The 17,688-nt window shown below is 49.3% G+C and overlaps 1 protein-coding gene across 1 annotated transcript; it reads right to left on the bottom strand.

Moving 5' to 3' along the window:
* Nucleotides 1–8,159: 8,159 nt before the first annotated feature.
* On the bottom strand, nt 8,160–14,875 carry NODAL (nodal growth differentiation factor). The gene is made up of 3 exons (XM_087824140.1): nt 14,683–14,875; nt 10,179–10,876; nt 8,160–8,312 (listed from the first exon to the last, which is right to left on the bottom strand). Exons 1-3 carry the CDS (start codon nt 14,873–14,875, stop codon nt 8,160–8,162), a joined length of 1,044 nt encoding a protein of 347 aa, XP_087680266.1.
* Nucleotides 14,876–17,688: the final 2,813 nt, after the last annotated feature.

Genomic DNA, 17,688 nt, shown 5'->3' with positions numbered 1-17,688 from the left:
AGCTTTCATTCTTCATACCCTGACCGTGGCCCCCTGTGGAATCTGACTCCAACTACAGCTATTCGGCCTGTCAGTGAGCAGAGGAACGTCCTCTTCTTATCTTTATTGTTGCACATGAAAAGTCGGCTTTCTCACAAAACAGTGGGGAATGGAACTAAAACATCCCAGCTTGAATAGTATCAAGATACTATTTTTCCCCTTGTTTGCCATCTTGGAGAATCTGCACGTGGCCCCCTAATCAGAAGCCATGTTTCTAGCATTCTTGGGAGTGTCAGCAGTATAGTACAACAGCAGTGAGATCCCCTAGCCTTCTCTGCAAGGACTTCCTTACTCCGTGGCCCACTTCTTTCTTGGAGGCCACTGCTACTAGAAATACTGCAGCTTCATAAATTGGTGTTTTAAAGATAACTTCACAAGGCAACAGATAAACTTCCAGCAGATGACAGCTTTGTGCCATGCCTCATAGAATCATTTTCAGGGCAAGCCAGAATCCAGTTAGGTGGTTTACTTCTGGACGTTTGGAAGGAAATTCACAGATAAAGCCCTAAATGAACTCTCTCTCCTGGCTTTTTCTTTGGGAGGGAACATCCTTAGGGTACTATTTGAATGAGATGTTTCTTAAAATCTTAGTGATTGTTTATATTTTTCTTTTAAGAGGAAACCATGTTTTTGTACTTCTGGAGACAGTCCATCTTAATGACAATGCCCTCTCCCTCCAAATTGCAGCAGGAGACATCATTGTCATGGTTCTCCGTTCTTTATAGTGTGGTTTCTTGAGCTCACCACGTCCTCATTCTGTTTAAATAGCTATTACATTCTCAAGAGCACAGAGTAGAGAAACTGGCTTCTAGGTATTAGGCTTCCAAACCAAGAGTTTTGTCCTTCCACCTGTATTATCAAACTGCCCCCAAACTTAAAATCTTAAAAGAGCAAACATCATCTGTCAGTTTCTATTTGCCTTGATTGGTGTGGCTCAGTTGGTTGAGCACCTAGAGGTTGCTGGTTTGATTCCCCGTCAGGGCACGTGCCCGGGTTGCGGATTCAATCTCCAGTGGGGCATGCAGGAGGCAAGTCATCGATGGTTCTCTTTCATCCATGTTTCTCTCCCTCTCTCCCTTCCCCTCTCTCTCTTTTTTTTTCTCTCTCTCTCTCAAATCAATAAAAACATTTTTTAAAAGAGGAATTTGGAAACAGCTTAGCATCTTGGTTCTGGCACAGGGGTCTCAGAAAGCTGCAGTCAGGATGTTGGCAGGGTCTTCAGTCATCTGGGGCTAGAGAATCCGCTTTTAGGCTCTCTTTGTGGTTGTTGGCAGGATGCCTCAGTTTCTCCCCATGTGGGTCTCTGTAGGGCATTTTGAGTGTCCATATACTCTGGCAACTGCCTTCCCCCTGAGTGAGTGACCCTGGGGAAGGGGAGCTAGGAATCTGCAGTGCCTTTTATGACAGTCTTTGAAAGCACACACCTCGCTTCTTCCTTATTCTGCTCCTTAGAAGCAGCCACTACGCCCAGGCTTCACTCCAGGGGAGAGTTAGACCCCACCTACTGAACAAGAGCAGTATCGAAGAATTTGTGGATATACCTTAAAGCCACCTCACCCCTAACAGGATGAAACCAGGCGCATGGGAGTGGGGGTTAGGTTTAAACTAGATGATATATTGATAGACATGTTGCTACTGAAAACAGTTCTCTGAGATATGTGTCACTAAACAGGGATAGAGGACAGACTTTCTTTGTTGAAAGCTACCTGAAGGTTTTAGAAGGGTGGGAGGAAATGGCAGTTCCCAGGAGAATTTAATCCCTATACCCTTGCCTGGCTACCAGCAGTCCAAAGATGCTGCTGCTTTGCAAGTCCTGTGCTTGGGTGTCCCTAGACTCAGTGCCACTTACTTGCTATTCCCCCTAACGAGGATTTGACAAAGGGAACTGGATCCTCATAAATGGTCCACTGAAGCTGACTTAACCCAAGTCAGAGTTGTCTGCAAAGAGAGCAAACATGAATTGGATGTTGGGTTACTGAGCTGAAGAAAAGCCCCACAAGAACTCATCCTGTATAGATTTACACTCTGCGTCTCACCAGCATTTTCTTATCTGTAGCCCTGCTTGTTTTAGCGTAGACTTGAATAAAAAGCATTGCTACTGAGGCAGCTGTAAGAAAAAGGTATTTCTTCCAGAAGTAAGGAACTCATCTTTAAAGCACCTTTAAGTAAATTTTACTTTTCCTTCTGATTTTAAGGTGGAGTCAATATAGATGGTGTTTTTTGCTGTTTGGGTTACCAGCTCTTCGGGATTCTCAGAACTTACCTTCCCAGTTCAAACACTTCCACTGGAATGCAGCCTGCTAGATTTGTGTGGGTTTTACCCTAGAGTCCATCATTCAGCCAGTATGTATTGAGCACCTGCTTTGAATCAGGGCCACTGGTGTAAGGGGCTCATCATGTTGGCAGCAATATCCCAGAAACAGAACCTTTTTCTAGTCTCCCCATTTTGGGTCCTCAATGGGGTATCAGGCATCTCGGCTGATATCAAGCCAGGGCCCTCAGCCCTTCGCATTTCCCTTTAAAGGTGAGGCCCAATGCCTTTATTTGGGTCAAGACTTTCCCTTCTTGGCATGTTTCTGGACTACATGCAGCTATTTATTAATCTGCGAAACCCAATCACCCACCCGTGACCTCTGGGAGGGGTCAGTATTTGTTTTTAAAAAGCATAGTTTCTTTGGGAGGGCAGTTTCTGTCTGGACTTGAAGGGAGATGTAGTTACCACACTTACTACCCCCCACCCCACCCAAGTTCTTGACCTCTCAGCCTTTAGTAAAAGATGAAATCAGATTTTGAGGCACTGGGTCTCAATTCTTTAGAATGTTTATACCCCAGGGTCATTTCCTGTTCTCATAATGACTTTCCAGTTGAGTATTGGAGTTTCCTTGAGGCTAGCTCACAGAAATTTTTTACTGAAGACTAAGGATGATTGATACCTATTTTTTCAAACAGTCATTCAGGTCACCCTTTTCACCTTCTAGAATTTACATTTCTTTGTTCTGGTCCTGGAGGTTGATACCTTTTGGCAAAGCTTAGACTTAGAAGTCTTTCAAGGCCTTGTTCAGACGGTCTGTGGTTACTCTTTGCTTAACCTCTGCCTTCAGCCCTGGCAGACCATACTGTATGGATGCCCGATGGAAAATATCGAGACGAAAACACATTTTCAGGGGTATCTAAACTCTAACTCTGCCATCTTCCTATGAGTGGAAGGCTGGCTGAGAGATGCTGCAATGCTTGATAATCATTTAGCCACGCTGAAATTTGCAAAGGGAACTCTTGCTAGTGCTTAAAACCAGAATTCCTGGACACTTCAAACTTAGAGAATTCCATGAATCTAGCACAGAATATCCATACTTGCCCCATTGTAATCCCTTCCTCTCCATCTTAAATCTTTTTTTAAAAAGGCAAAAACCCCAGCCCCAGCCAAGGGTAATTTTTACTTGAAACCAGGAGAGTGGGGGAGGAACACTGTAGGGATAAGGGGCGAATTGTATGGGTGAGCCATCCTGTTATGTGTCCAAATCACTGAGTACTGTGAGCCAGTGCCTTTCCTTCACCTGAAGATGGAGCCCATCTCCCTCCACCTAGGTAAGGAGCCCCTCTGCTACCCAGGGTTAAACCTTAAAGAAGGTGGCTTAGAGAGCCTGTGGACACTCACATAGTCAGGTGTCCATTTTAAGCATCTTCAAAATATTTTATATATTAAAAAATGCCCGTCCCTCCAGTGGCCTGGTTCCATCCATTCTGAATGGAAAAAGCAGAGACTGCCAGTTCTTTCTTTGATCTTTCCTTCATCCCCCTTGATATGGTTGTCCCTTGACCCCTCCCATCCATTTCACTGTCATGGATGGATAGCAGAGGGCACCATATAGCCCTGAGGCAGTCCTGCGTGTTTCTGTGATCAGTTGTTTTGGGTTTGTTTTTTGTTTAACTGTCCTTCCAAACCAGCAGGCGTTTGGAAATTTAGGGGGGGGGAATTAATTCTCACCAATGGTTGCTGTTGTTAAATCAATAAATATCTTGAATATCAACTTGGTGTTCTATTTAATTTTTTAAATTTTTAGATGAAATCCTGTTGGTTTCACATTCTGGAAGTGTTGTCTGGTGAGGGAGATGAGTAAAGGCAGTTGGCCACTTCATGTGTACTTTGTCCGTCTGGCCCTGTGTATGCAAGGAGGTGATGTGTCCCTTCCTTCAGGAGCTTGGGGGTGAAGGTATACCTGCTGGGGCTGGATGAACAAGAAAACTCTAGGTGCCAGCCTCAAGGAAGCCCAAACAGCTCTTCCTGAAGAGGGCTGCCTCTGCCTCTCAGGAGCACTTGTTAGAAATCCATCATATCTGATGTCTTAAAATAAACCAGGCTGTGCTGCATGAGCGTCAGATTCCTTGCTATTATTAATCCAGAGAGGCTCACATATTAGTATTAAGAGCAAGAATTCTATCCTTTCATGCTTTAGATGCAGTAAACAAGTCCACAGAATAAAACTGTGGACTTGAGATGTGTTCCCATCGGTACAGCCTAGAGGTTTAGCACAGGCTTTGGAGTAACAGCTGGGATTCCAGCTCTGCTGTTTAGTAGCCCCGTTCCTGCCAACAGGAATCTCAGCCTCAGTTTCCTTCTCTAAAATACGGTGAAGATAAACGTCTTTCCTAGGTGGTTGTGAGGCTCGGGTAAGATGGGAAGCACTAGCCTAGTGTCCTGTACACTGTTCAGTAAAGGACTCAGGCACAGCTCAGTTGGTGTGTGACACCAGAGCTCAGTCGTCTGGGTCTCCTCCCAGTACACAAGTATGAGAGTGGAGCAGGCTTGCGGGCTACAGCCACCACGTGGTGGTGGCACCTCCAGAAGGACTGAAGAATCTCTAAGGGAAGATGGGGCCAAAATCTTTTGGTTTTTAAAAAATATATCTTTATTGATTTCAGAGAGAGGAAGAGGGGGGAGGGAGAGAGAGAGAGAGAAACATCATTGATGAGAGTTGTCATTGATGGGCTGCCTCCTGCATGCCTCCGACTGGGGATCGAGCCTGCAACCCGGGCATGTGCGGGGCCAAAATCTTTTGTAGGCACTTTCATGCATCCTTTACTCTGCCCCCAGCAAGTAAGATATTAGCCTCGAAGGCAACTCAGGATAGAGGGGTAAGGGTTTCACTGCTAATAGGGGAGGCTTTGCAAGACAGAGATAAACCCCTCAGTGTGGAGCTGTGAGTCGCATTGCTTCCCAACTCGTGTATCCTGTGTTTCTGCTTCTCTTACTTAGTCTTTCCTTTTCTCGGCTCCTGTCTCCTGCCAGGCTTGCCCACTTCCCCAGGCAAGGAGAGGAGCACATCCAATTTTTCCCACTCACCTACTGACTTGGCCCTGCTATAGAAACAATAGATCTTTGCCTTCAGAGCTAGTTAAAATACCTCTGATTGTTCTATAAAAGCCCCTTCCTGGCCCCCAGGTTAGGACAGGACTCAGTTCTCAGAGGCAGTATTTCTGCTGACTTACAAAGCATTCACAAGCATACGGGCAACCATGGAGTTGTGTTGCTAGGCTCAGCCCCAAATACCTCCCGCCAGGCGGCAGAATGCCCCTGTTGCTGACACCAAACAGAGCTTTCAGCAGGGGCCAGCAAAATGTAGTTTCACTCCTTTGTGCCTTCATCTTCTGCCTGATGTGAGGCAATGCCTTGTCCTCAGTGAGGTTTATTCTCTGAGCCAGAGCTACTAACTGGACACTCCCACAAGCTGTAGCCACAAATAGCTTGACCTTTGCTTTCCTGGCCCCAACCCTAGAAGAACTTGTCACCTACTTAGTAAAGATGCTTTAAAGCACTAGGATGGGACTTTCCCTCCTGAGAAATTCAGTTTGGGAGTGGAGTTGGGATTCATGTCTGGTTCCAAAACTAGCCGAGCAAAGACCACTAAACACTATTAAGGACCGTGCCCCTGGGGCTTGAGACCAGAACTCAGTTCTGGGTTCTGCCACTCCTAGCTGTGTGGTCAGGCCACTAGGCCTCTCTGGGATCTCATTTAGGAAAGAAGACAGGACAAAAGCTGACCTCACAAGGTCCCCCCAGCTCTACTGTTTCCTAAGTAGAGTCAGATGCAGAATCCTATTGTGATCCTGATGTGTGGTTAGGGCAGATCTGTTTCCACTCCAGGAAATGAGCAGCTGGAGCAGCTTTGTTGCTGAGTCAGGACGCTGAGGTTTCTCAGGCCCAGGCCTGGCTCTAGCCCAGCCAACCCTGCCTGGACCAGAGTTACTACCTTGACTCAAGCAAGGCTGCAGTTGAATCATGTCTAAACTCAGCAAGGGCTCTCACACAATTGGGATCATTTTCCAAAGGCTGGAGCACAGGTCAACTGGGCTTCTTGGGAAAGCAGGGACAGATTGACCATGGACTCACATTCCCAACAAAATGGCCCCTCACCCTGTCAAACAGAAATATATATATAGCCCCTGTTTTGGCAATTCTGATAAAAGATGCAGAATTGCTACCTTTGGGGTCTTTTCTTCCAGGAGGCAAAGACTTGTATGTTTACGAGGAGAGCTCCCTATAAGAAAATGTGTGTTCCTTTGGCTGTGCTGCTATGAGGAACCTGAAATTAAGGTGATCTTACAACCCTGGACAGCAAAAGCTGATAAAGGATAGATAATGGGGATGGCAGGGCCTGAGCTTAGCAGGTTTTGTGAGGAGATGGGATAATGCACAGAGGACAGCCTGGCTTAAAGCTCACGGCTCTTCTGAACCTGCCAATGGACATTTCACAGGAATGCATTAGGATCCACCTGCTTTCATGTCACAGGATGAGGCTGAGCAGTGAATTACTGACTTGAGGGACACAGCTTCTCAGTGTCTGAGTTGTGACCATAACCCAAATCTGCTAACACCCAGGGCAGAGCCTTTACCCCTACTGGATAGGAAGCTCAGGGTCCTCATTAATAGCATGCAGTAGGAGATGGAGGTGAACTGTCACCAACTTTAATAGACTCGGATTGTGTCTGCCAAAGCAGACTGCCTCGGAGGGTGTCTGAGGGCTCCAGCTTCTGTAGTCCAAAGTGGCCAGCTCTCTTGGATGAGTCCCTGCCTCTCCCTTCAAAGGCACCAGGGGCCCAGAAGGACCGTACAATGGCTTTATTGACTGTACAGCTCATTAGCACAGACCCACTTCAGAGAGCCTGCACAAGGCCAACAGAGTGCTGCTGGCCAGCTGGAAAGATGTGGAGGTCCCCAACCCAGCCGGAGGCAACGAGAGCCAACTCACTTATTATTTTATTTTTATTTATTTTATATTTTAACATTTTTATTTTTCACTTTAAAATGTTTAATTTTATTTATTTAATTTATTTTTATTGTTGAAAGTATTATAGATGTCCCCTTTTTTCCCCCCTTGATCCCTTCTATCCTGCACCTACCCCTGCCCCAGGCCTTCACCATACTTTGTTAAAAAATTGATTTCAGAGAGAGGAAGGGAGAGGGAAAGGGAGAGAGAGAGGAGAGAGAGAGAGAGAGAGAGAGAGAGAGAGAGAGAGAGAGAGGAACATCAATTGGTTGCCTTCTGCACACGCTTCAACCGGGGATTGAACTCGCAACCTGAGTATGTGCCCTGACCAGAATCAAACTGCCACCTCTTGGTGTATAGGACAACACTCCAACCAACAGAGCCACACTGGCCAGGGCCTGACTGACTTTTTAATTTAACATATGATGCTTAATCTTTGGGGGCGGGGGTGTCAAAGACCACTTTTGAGAATACATAAAAGTTATAGACAACCTTGTCCCACCTCAAAATTGCATATATGCTCCAACTTTTGCATATGATTTCCAGGGGTGCACAGGTTTTAAAAAGGCAGGTAAGATCTCTTGCATTAGTGCTTTCACTTGCCACTGTCTATCCAGTAAAGAGAAAACCCAGCAGGACTGCTTCACGTTTTCTCCTCCCTCCCCTGACAGCCTCTGTGTTTAGCCAGACTCGAAGGCCTTCATTTACAGGGTGGGCAGCCTTCCTCCTCAGGTCTGGTGGACAGAGCAGCCTTCCCCCTTTATTTCCCCTCATTGGCTGGGATGGTTATTGTGTCTTCCAGGAGCCTCCCAGCCTTCCAGGGTACAGGCAAATCCAGCACCCCTCCAGATCTCCTCAAAGGCACCCACATTCTTCCACAATCATGTCTTTATGATGATCTAGAAGGACTCTGCCGTTGTCCACGTACAGCATGCTCAATGGCCTGGTCTTCACAGGGGCACAACAGGTGGAAGGGACTCGGTGGGGCTGGTACCGTTTCAGCAGACTCTGTGAAAGGGAGGAGAGGAGTCAATTCATAGCCCAATGGTCAGGTCAGAAGAGTGTGATTTCTGGGTAAAGGGTGAAAAAGGTATAGAGAGTCTAGGTCTGGGTGCAAATATAGAAGAAAGTTGTTTTCATAACAGAATCAGCATGCCAATACATCATCGACTCTAACTTCTAAAATCACTTTCTCTTTTTTAAAGCATCTCTTAAACAGATTTTAAACAGAAGATTCTAAAAGCTGTATCTGGGTACAACAGTAGCTAACTTATCTGTTTTCCTATTATTATAGTCTAGAGTGAATACCAGTTTATAAAATATTCCAAGAAACTCCTGCTTAGTTCCAAAAATATGGGGCAGAAGAGAGTCATGTGGAAATTCTTGTGGGATTTGCTTTGTTGCCCAGAGAAGGGCAAACAGAGTCAATGGGAGAAAAGGTAACCCATTGGCATTCTGGAACTGGGCCCTGTCCCTGTGGTTCAACTATATCTTTTCAGGTCAGAGTGGGAAACTGGGACTATCTGGGTCCCTGTGGTTCCCTCTGATCATGCTGCAGGTGGGTTAATGGAGTACTGTGGGGCCTGGGAGAAGCTCATGAGGGCCTTTGCCCAGGAAAGGTCCCCTAGGGAGCTGGCCCCTGCCAGTGCCTCCCTTGCATAAGCTCAGCTCACATGCTCCCCAGAGCCTCTGAACCTCGCCTGAGGCTTGGCATGGAGGATGCACTCTAGGTTGAAGAGATTCTCAGTCTAGGCTTCTTGGAGTAAATAAAAACACGTCGGTCCCATATGACCTTTGAGAGCAGGGCAGGACTACCTATAATACCAGGACCACTATATTAGCCTCTATTCTCTTTTTTTCTTTTATTTTTTTAATCCTCACCCGAGGATATGTTTTTACTGATTTTTAGAGAGAGATGAAGGAAGAGAGAGAGAGAGAAACATCAATGGGTTGCCTCCCATACATGCCTGGATAAGGGATGGAACCTGCAACTTGGGTATGTGTCTGACCGGGAATTGAACCAGCAAACTTTTGGTGTAGAGGACAATGCTCCAACCAGTCAAGCCACCCGGCCAGGGCTGCCCTCTATTCTCTACTTTCTCCATCTCACTCTCCTTCCATTCCTTTCCCTGCACCACCTTTTAGAACTCAGGCTGATTAGTGACACCTGGTGGTAGCCCATGGCCTTATCTAACTTCTGCAAAATGGGTGCCCAATTCCCATTTTAGGCACCAAAAGTACAGTGGCTGGGATCGTATTATCTCAACCATGGCCCCATAAATGTGGCCCCCATTTCATCAGTGAATCACAGACTTCTAGTAATGATAACACAACATCAAACATGCCTATATCTGCCAACTACCATACATGCAGTATACATATTGTCTCATTTAACCCTATAACATCCCTATGAAATATGGCACGGCTATCCCCATTTTACAGGTGGGAAAACTGAGGCTCAGAGAGAGTAAGTAACTTGATCAATATTACACAGCTAATAAGTAAGAATCAAACTCAGTCCTCTCTATCCCAAAGCCTCAGGTTCCTAGAATGTCAGGGTTGGGGAGGAGTTGAGACCCAGTGTATATACACTCCACCCCTAATTTTGTGACAGACAAGGAAAAAGTCCCAGGAAAGCAACATGTCCAAGACTGCACAAGGGGGCATGACTCTATCCATGTAGGCTTTCTGAGGCTGTTGTCATTGGCCTTCTCCATATCATTAGGAGCTGGCACTCGGTAGGTGCTTGAATAACTGCAGGAATGAATGAACAGTCATTTAATAGCAAAGCTGGAGTCGCGTGCCTCTGATCTGGCAGTAGAGCCACTTCTCCCCCACAGACTGCCTGCCCTCCCCCACGCCTGGGCATCATACCTGGATGTAAGCGTGGTTGGTTGGATGGAACTCCTCCCCCACAGGGTTAGGGCACTCGCCCTCGCATCGATAGGCATTGTACTGCTTGGGGTAGATGATCCAGGCACCCCATCCAATCAGGTTGAAGTCCACCTGGAACTTGACCTTCCGACACAGTTGGCTTCTGTCTGGCAAGTGATGTCGAGGGTGCCTCCTGCCCCTCTCCCTGACGAGCTGTCCCTCCTGGGCCCGCCAGGAGCTCTCAGCTTCCCACAGCAAGGTGGAGCCACCGAGCCTCCTCTGCTCAGGAGACAGGTTGGAGTAGAGCAGGAGGAGCACATTGGTGACAGCTGGTGTGGGAGGCCGCTGCCAACACTCTCTAGCCAAACTGGACATCTGCTCCTCCAACTTCCCAGGGTGCTTCAGCCACTTGGAGAGTGGCCTGGTCACCTCCAGGACCATGATGCCTGAAGAGAAGGTAACCTGGGACAGAGTGACAGTAAACAGTTCCATCTGAAGACGTTCCAGGCATTTGGTTGGGTCCTGATCTGTCTCCAGCTTTGGCTGATGGAAAATCTCAATGGAGATCGGGACATCAGGGGAAAGGTCCACAGGGCTGGACAGCTGCAGCCGGAGCTCAGCCCACTCCAGATCCTCTTTTTGGCTCAGGAAGGAGAAGTCAAAAGCAAAGGTCCAGTTCTGCCCATTCACCTCCACATCTGAATGTGGGCGGAAAACAGGAAGAAAGCAGGATGAGTGGGGACCTCCCACTATTGAACCCATTTTAGAGATGAGGAAAACTGAAACTGAGAGAAGTTAAATTACCTGCCCAAGGTGTCATTCTTGGGAGGTGGCAGAGCCAAGAATAAACCTGGGTTTACCTAACTGCAAAACCCAAACTCCAAATCACTGTTCTGCCTCTCCCCCTAAGCCACAGAACAATTGGTAAAAATTGGATGAGTTCGTCTCTCTTCCCCTCCACACACACACACACACACACACACACACACACACACACACACACACACACACACAATCTAAGGCCATGCCCTAAGTTTTTTTACCTAAACCCTGGGCTTCCAACTCACCCTCTGACCCTGGAGCAAGTCACCATGAAGTTGGTATGCACATCATGGAAAGGCTCGGAGCTCTCAGGGAGGCACAAGCAACAGAAACCAGACTGGCTACCCTCTTCCTGGCCAGTTCCTCAGGATGGAGGCAGAAACTTCAGGTTTTGGCAACCTTACAAATAGGCTTCTAAAGGCATTCTAACCTTGACTTTGCACTGACCTCGCACTTTCCACCCAGCAGTGTCTCCTCTCTACCTGCAGGGCACTCATCCTCTCCTGTCCCAGGTCATCCACACACCCAGGGCAGACAGGGAAAGCACACACAGCCCGTTCCACCCACCCAAGACGACTAAGCCCAAAATAGATGAAAAGGAACGGGAAACACATTCCATTTATTTTAGTCCTGGACTAATTTGGTCTGATGTCTGGGAATGGCATGGATTTATAAATTTTCAGGTCCCTAGAAGTGATCTTTAACTTTTTCCAGCCCAGTTTCTTCTTCTTTGCAATGGGAATGCCTTGCCCACCCCTGTACTATCAGGGCACCCAAGGAAATTAAGAGGTTTGAGGGCTTGTTGCTAAATAAAAGTCAAGGGTTATTTGTTAGAAATAAAAAGTTACCCTTCCATGCATAGATCCTGGAGGTAGTGATGATCTCAGATTTAGGTCCTCTGGGCAGACCACATGACAGTTTATTTATTTTTTTTTAATTGCCTTGCAGGGCATGTTGGGTCGGTCAGACAGTAAGTGGATTTCTCTGGGAAATCCAGCCTGCATTAGAAGGCCAATTCCCAGGCTCGGCTTCTGGCAGCTTCTCCCAGCCCATCCCTAGCTGCTCCTTTTCACTTTATTTCCACTTCCCTCCTCATTAGCACCTGCAGGGGGCAATAACCGGCCCCTGACTAGCAACTCTGCTCTGAGGTGTGGGAGGAGGCTGACATTACCTGCTGCCCATTGGAGCACCACCTGGCCACCTGGGGATCAAGTGGGACTTGTAGCAGCTCTGGCCACAAGCACCAGGAGTTAACATATTATCTCAAGTATCTACAAATGGCCTTTTACAGGAAGGCATTCCAGCTCAGTGGTTAAGGGCAGGGACCCTGTTGTCTCCAGCGATGGTTCAAATTCTGCCATTTGCTGTTTAACACTGGACAGGTTACTATTTGAGGCCTTCTCTGGCCCTCAGTTTCCCTCTTTGTAAAAGGGAAGTAGTAACAGTATCCACCTCATAGGGATGTTGTGATTTACTGAGATAATGTAAATAAAGTCTTTACCTAGCACAGCCACCAAAGTGCAATAAACACTGGCCATCATTAACCGCCTTTGCCAGGCCCACAGTGAGAAATGAAGGTGGAGAGGGACCTGGACAGGGGAGTGAAGCCCCCTGTTACCAGGCAGAGTGTATGGAGGGAGCGCAGGGAGACTCCTCCTTCCTGCGGGAAGAGTCAGACTCCACAACCCCAGCCCAGCCAAGGGCTTCCTGGGACACAGCGCTGATAGATCTCGCTCTGGTTCATCTTAGAATAGGGGTGTCTAATCTTTTGGGGATCACCGATGCCTGACGAAAGCTAAGAATGCTCTCCCCAGAAAAAACTATATCTCCCACTTAGGCAGTAAATGCGATTTTGGCTGCCCTCAAGCCAAGTGTTTCATAAACATTGTCTCTTTTAAATCCTCTCCCTCTTTATCACTCACCATTCTGCAGATGAGGAAACAGAAAGTCCAGCATGAAAGTGGTTAAACAGTGACACACACAGATGCAAAGCCTATTTGGTAAGACTCCAACCAATCCCCGTTTCACGCCATCCTAGGGCCCTTACAGATAAACCCAAGAAAGAAAAGAGCCGGTTTAGGACATCCCTTCTCATCAGTCTCCCTCCAGGCAGGCTCTTCTCACAGCCTTTAAAAAAAAACGAAGCAATTCACAACAATGTGAATGCACTTAATGCCGCTGCCCACTTAAAAATGGGTGAAATGGTCAATTTTTGTTATGCATATTTTACCATACACGCACAAATGAGGCAGAAAGAAAGCCAGCACCCCGTTTTACAAAAGAGGAAACTAGAGAAATCAGCTTAAGTGCCAGGGACACTTGGGAACTGGGAAGCAGGGTTTGGGGGACCAACACCCAGTTCTCCAGACTCCCAGGCTGCCACCGACCGACGGGAACTCTCGGAAAAAGGGAACTGGAAGGGCTCCCGTCTTGCCCAGCGCCGCCCCCTCCCCCTCCCCCTCCCCCCCCTCTTCCCTTCCCCCTCCCCTTCCCCCCACCCTGCAGTTTTCCCGCAGAAGAGCCGGGCACTCCAGTAACTTCCAAATTGTCCTGCTCCCCGGGTGTCCCTAGTCTGGCTGGTCCCCAAATGACCCTTCTGGAGAGGGTCACCAGCTGTCTGACTCGAGACTGGGCAGGCCAGAGACCTAGGAGCCCCCACCCCACAGCCCACACGGGGCCAGCGGGGGGCCAGTCGGATCAGATAATCGGATGTGGATTTGCCCCGGCCGCGGGGAGGGCCGTCTAGCCCCGGCAGGCGGGGGAGGCGCGGGGCGGCGGGAGCCCCGCACACTCCCGGCGCCAGGATGTGGATTGCGCGGGTAAGGGGACCCCGTGGGAAGGGTTCCCTCTGCTCAGCACCCACCAGCCCGCCCAGCCTGGCGCCCGGGACACGCTGTACTGTCCTCGAGGGGGAAACTCCCAGCTTACCATGGTCACTGACTCCCCCTCCCCCCTCCAAAACTGTACCCTGAACCCGGCGTGACCAGGGACACTGACACCCACACCTGCCTCAGGTCTCAACTTTGGGGTGCCCCATCTCTGATCCCAGATCTCTGAACCCTAATGCCTGATTGACGTGCTTGAGACCCGGTGTCGAAGGCCGCTCTCATCCCGAGACGCTCACTCAGCGCCGGGCCGGGTGCCGACTCCCCCTCACTCGCGAAACGAAAAAATCATTGTAGCAAAACTAACGCCCGTTGATTGCTATGCCTGGTTCTGCGCTAAGCGTTTTTGTTGTTTCTTGTTTTTGTGCTTTGTCACCTAACCCTCACTACAGACTTTAAGGGGGGCACCATCATTCCTATTGCACAGGTGCGCTAACCCGGGCGCCCGAGATGACCTTAGCAAAACCTCACAGATGAGAAGGGGCACAGCCAGGCCCCCCCTTACAGAGCCGCGCCGTACCCACACCAAACAAGACCCGCAACCCAAAGGGCTCAGCCCGGACGGACACCCCCCGAGAGCCACAACCCCGCCGGCACCCGCCCTGCCCCCTAGCCCGTGCGGACGCCGAGACACCCCCAGGCGCAGACCCCCGACGTGCCCCGGGAGCTCGCGGGTCCTCAACGGCGGCGCCCCCAGCACCGAGCCGCAGCCCCCGCCGGCTCCAACGCCCCGCCGGAGGCCGGAGGTGGGACGGACCCGGGCGCCCGGGGGTGCTCCGCGGGGAGGGGCAGCCTACCTTGCGCCTGCAGGCTGCGGGTGATGTCCGCCCGGGGCGGGTCGCCGTAGAGGCTCAGCATATACGCGAGAGGGGACGGCGACGAGGGCTGCCCCCTGGTGCGCAGGGGCACAGAGGCTACGGTGGCGGCGCCCGCCTGGAGCAGGGCCCACCAGACGTGCGGGAGGAGGAAGGGGAGCCGGTGGGCGTGCATGGTGGGCTGGCCGGGCCTGAAAGAGGCGCCTCCGCCCTTATATCCTGGGTCTTCGTGGCCGCCCAGCCCCGCCCTACCTCCTTGGGGAAAGCTTTAAGATCTTACACACGCCCCCCGCACACACATACCCTGGGGGGTGTCCCCCAAAGAGACCCCCTACTCGGGAGGGCAGGGCCTGAGCCTGGTGGGGAGGAGACCCACAAAGCTCCTGGAGGAGCCTAAAGGTCCATTTGCCAGGTCTGGACACCCTGGCACTCTAGGTCTTATTTCTTTTCTTTCTTTTCTTTTTTTTTAAATATATCTTTATTGATTCCAGAGAGAGGAAATGAAAGGGAGAGAGAGATAGAAACATCAATGATGAGAGAGTCATTGATTAGCTGCAGCCCGCAACTGGGGCATGTGCCCTGACTGGGAATCGAACCCTGATCGCCTGGATCCTAGGTTGACGCTTAACCGCTGAGCCACGCCTGGCCGGGCCCTAGGTCTTATTTCTAAGTTTGTCGCCTGCAAACTCCCAGGTCAAAATTGTGGCTTCCCTACTCTAACTCACCTGGAATCCCTGCCTTTCCTGTCCCTCCAGCCTCCAAATGTATGTCTGGCTCTACAAGGAGCAGGTAGGGAATGGCGGTGGATCCTGGTGTCTACCAGGGAAGTTGTGGACCCACACTAGCCTGTGATGTTTCAGCCTAGCCTGGCTGTGCAGCCTTCCCCACACTGTCCACATAGCCTCTGGGAGCACCCCTGGCCTTATCTGTCAGGCCCATCTGGAGGTCTAGCCTCCAGGAAACTACTTGGGTACTCAGAGTTTCTGCAACAGAGAAGGTAAGCTCTAGACCAAGGCCCACCAGGTTCTACTTCAAATATGTAAATGCTCTCCTGGGAAAGACACAGGGAGGGAGGGACCAGGATGAAGGCTAGCCTTCTCCATCAAAAAAAGGAAGTGTTCAGCTGAAGCTGGAACCCAGAGCATAGCTAATAGGTGATCCTGGCCCCCACAAGTGGAGCGCCTGTGGTGGCATCAGCCTCTTTCCTTCACAGGCACACATCAGTGACTTCAGGAAAAAGGTGTTGCTGGTGATATCCCTGTCTGCTCAGGACCTCTCACTTCTGGTTCTCTGGGCTCTGCTTTCCTCATCAGCTCAAGAGGGACCCTTGCCTGGCCTCTCTTCTAGGAGCAAAGTCAGATCTGTGCTGGAATTACCTTTAAAGAAATGTAAATCCCTGCCCCTATCAGACCTGAACTGCTTTCCTCCACACCAAAGGGTCCCCCTCCCCCATGTCCTTTTCTAGCCAGGAAGCACATTAGCAGTTGGTTAGCATTTACTGAAACACTATGTGCCATGCACACCTTGGTTTCTTTCACAGGATGCCTCCAGCTCCAAAGAACCACAGGCTCAGCCCTGAGCAAGTGTTAGACAGTGGAAGGAGGCCCAGCAGGCTCCAACCCTGTGTTGGGCCGGAAGCCAGTCCCACCCAGCAGGAAGGGACCTTGCCTAGGAGGGACCTGGACTGCAGACCTGTGCAGACCATGGGACCTGGACAATCTGCTCAGCCAGCTGACTGTTAGTTCCTTAAGGCTGGGGACTGTCACGTTCATCGTGCTCTCCCTGCAGTTCAGATCATAGCTGGGACCCAATAAATCTTAGCTAAGTAAATAAATCAATGAATGGCACTATGTTCGGACTTGCCCAAAGATAAGTATCACCAGGAATGTTTGTTAAACCTATTGATTCCTGAGTCCCAGACCAGACCTTCAGAACTAGAACCTGAAAAGAGGGCTTTTTCCTCTTATTTAACAAGCACCCCTGTGATTCTTTTCAGACTACTTTGGGAACCTAGATGGGCTGGGGTTCTAGTTGTGGTTTGGAACTCACCTCTCCCCATTCAGTTTCCTCATGTGTAAAGCATTACTGGAGATACCTCCTTCCATGCAGATTAAATGAAATGAATCCTAAAATGCTTTGCAACCTCCAAAACCTGGTGTATTTGTAAAGCCTTATGCATTTGGATATTAGTATGGCTGTCACCCAACTTCCTCAGCCTGGGGGCTTGCTGACTGGGTGTTGTCAGCCCCAGCCCTCTGCATCAGACCCCTTCTAAGAGGCAGAGGGCACCCTAACCCAGGTTATGAATATATACATAAAAAACAATGATGGATTGTGGTTAGTGCTCTGGGAATCCCTGACAAGGACATGGGAACCAAGAATGACAACACAGGGGAGGTGAATATAGCTAGAGAGAGGTATTGGAGTCAGCCTCCCAAAAACCCAGATCTCCCAAATCCCCTCATGTCCTAGAATCCAGGCGATCCCTATTTAAAGAGGGACATTCAGCACAGAGCAGTTTATCAACCAAGACTGGGGAAGGAATGAAAAAGATGATATATCTACTTCCCAGAAGCGTTTTGAAATTAAGGATAAAGCTTTATTCATCCTGTGTCCCTCCCACTATGTGGCACATGGTAGGTGCTCAATAAGTGTTTCAGTTAAAATAAATGCTAATAACAATAGTTAAATTTTTTTAAAATCTGTTTTTGTTCGTTTGTTAATCCTCACCCAAGGATATTTTTTCCATTGCTTTTCAGAAAGAGTAGGAGGGAGGGAGGGAGGGAGGGAGGGAGGGAGGGAGGGAGGGAGGGAGGGAGGGAGGGAGGGAGGGAGGGAGGGAGGGAGGGAGGGAGAGAGAAAAATCAATGTGAGAGAGACACATCAATTGGTTGCCTCCTACATGAGCCCTGACCAGGGGGCCGGGGATCGAACCTGCAACCCAGGTATATGCCCTTGACCAGGAATTGAATCCACGACCCTTTGGTG

Source organism: Miniopterus natalensis, chromosome 14, assembly GCF_054644295.1.
Source record: "Miniopterus natalensis isolate mMinNat1 chromosome 14, mMinNat1.hap1, whole genome shotgun sequence".
Classification (NCBI taxonomy): Eukaryota; Metazoa; Chordata; class Mammalia; order Chiroptera; family Miniopteridae; genus Miniopterus; species Miniopterus natalensis.
Note: the sequence above shows the minus strand (reverse complement) of the source record. Positions and strands in the feature narration are given on the sequence as shown.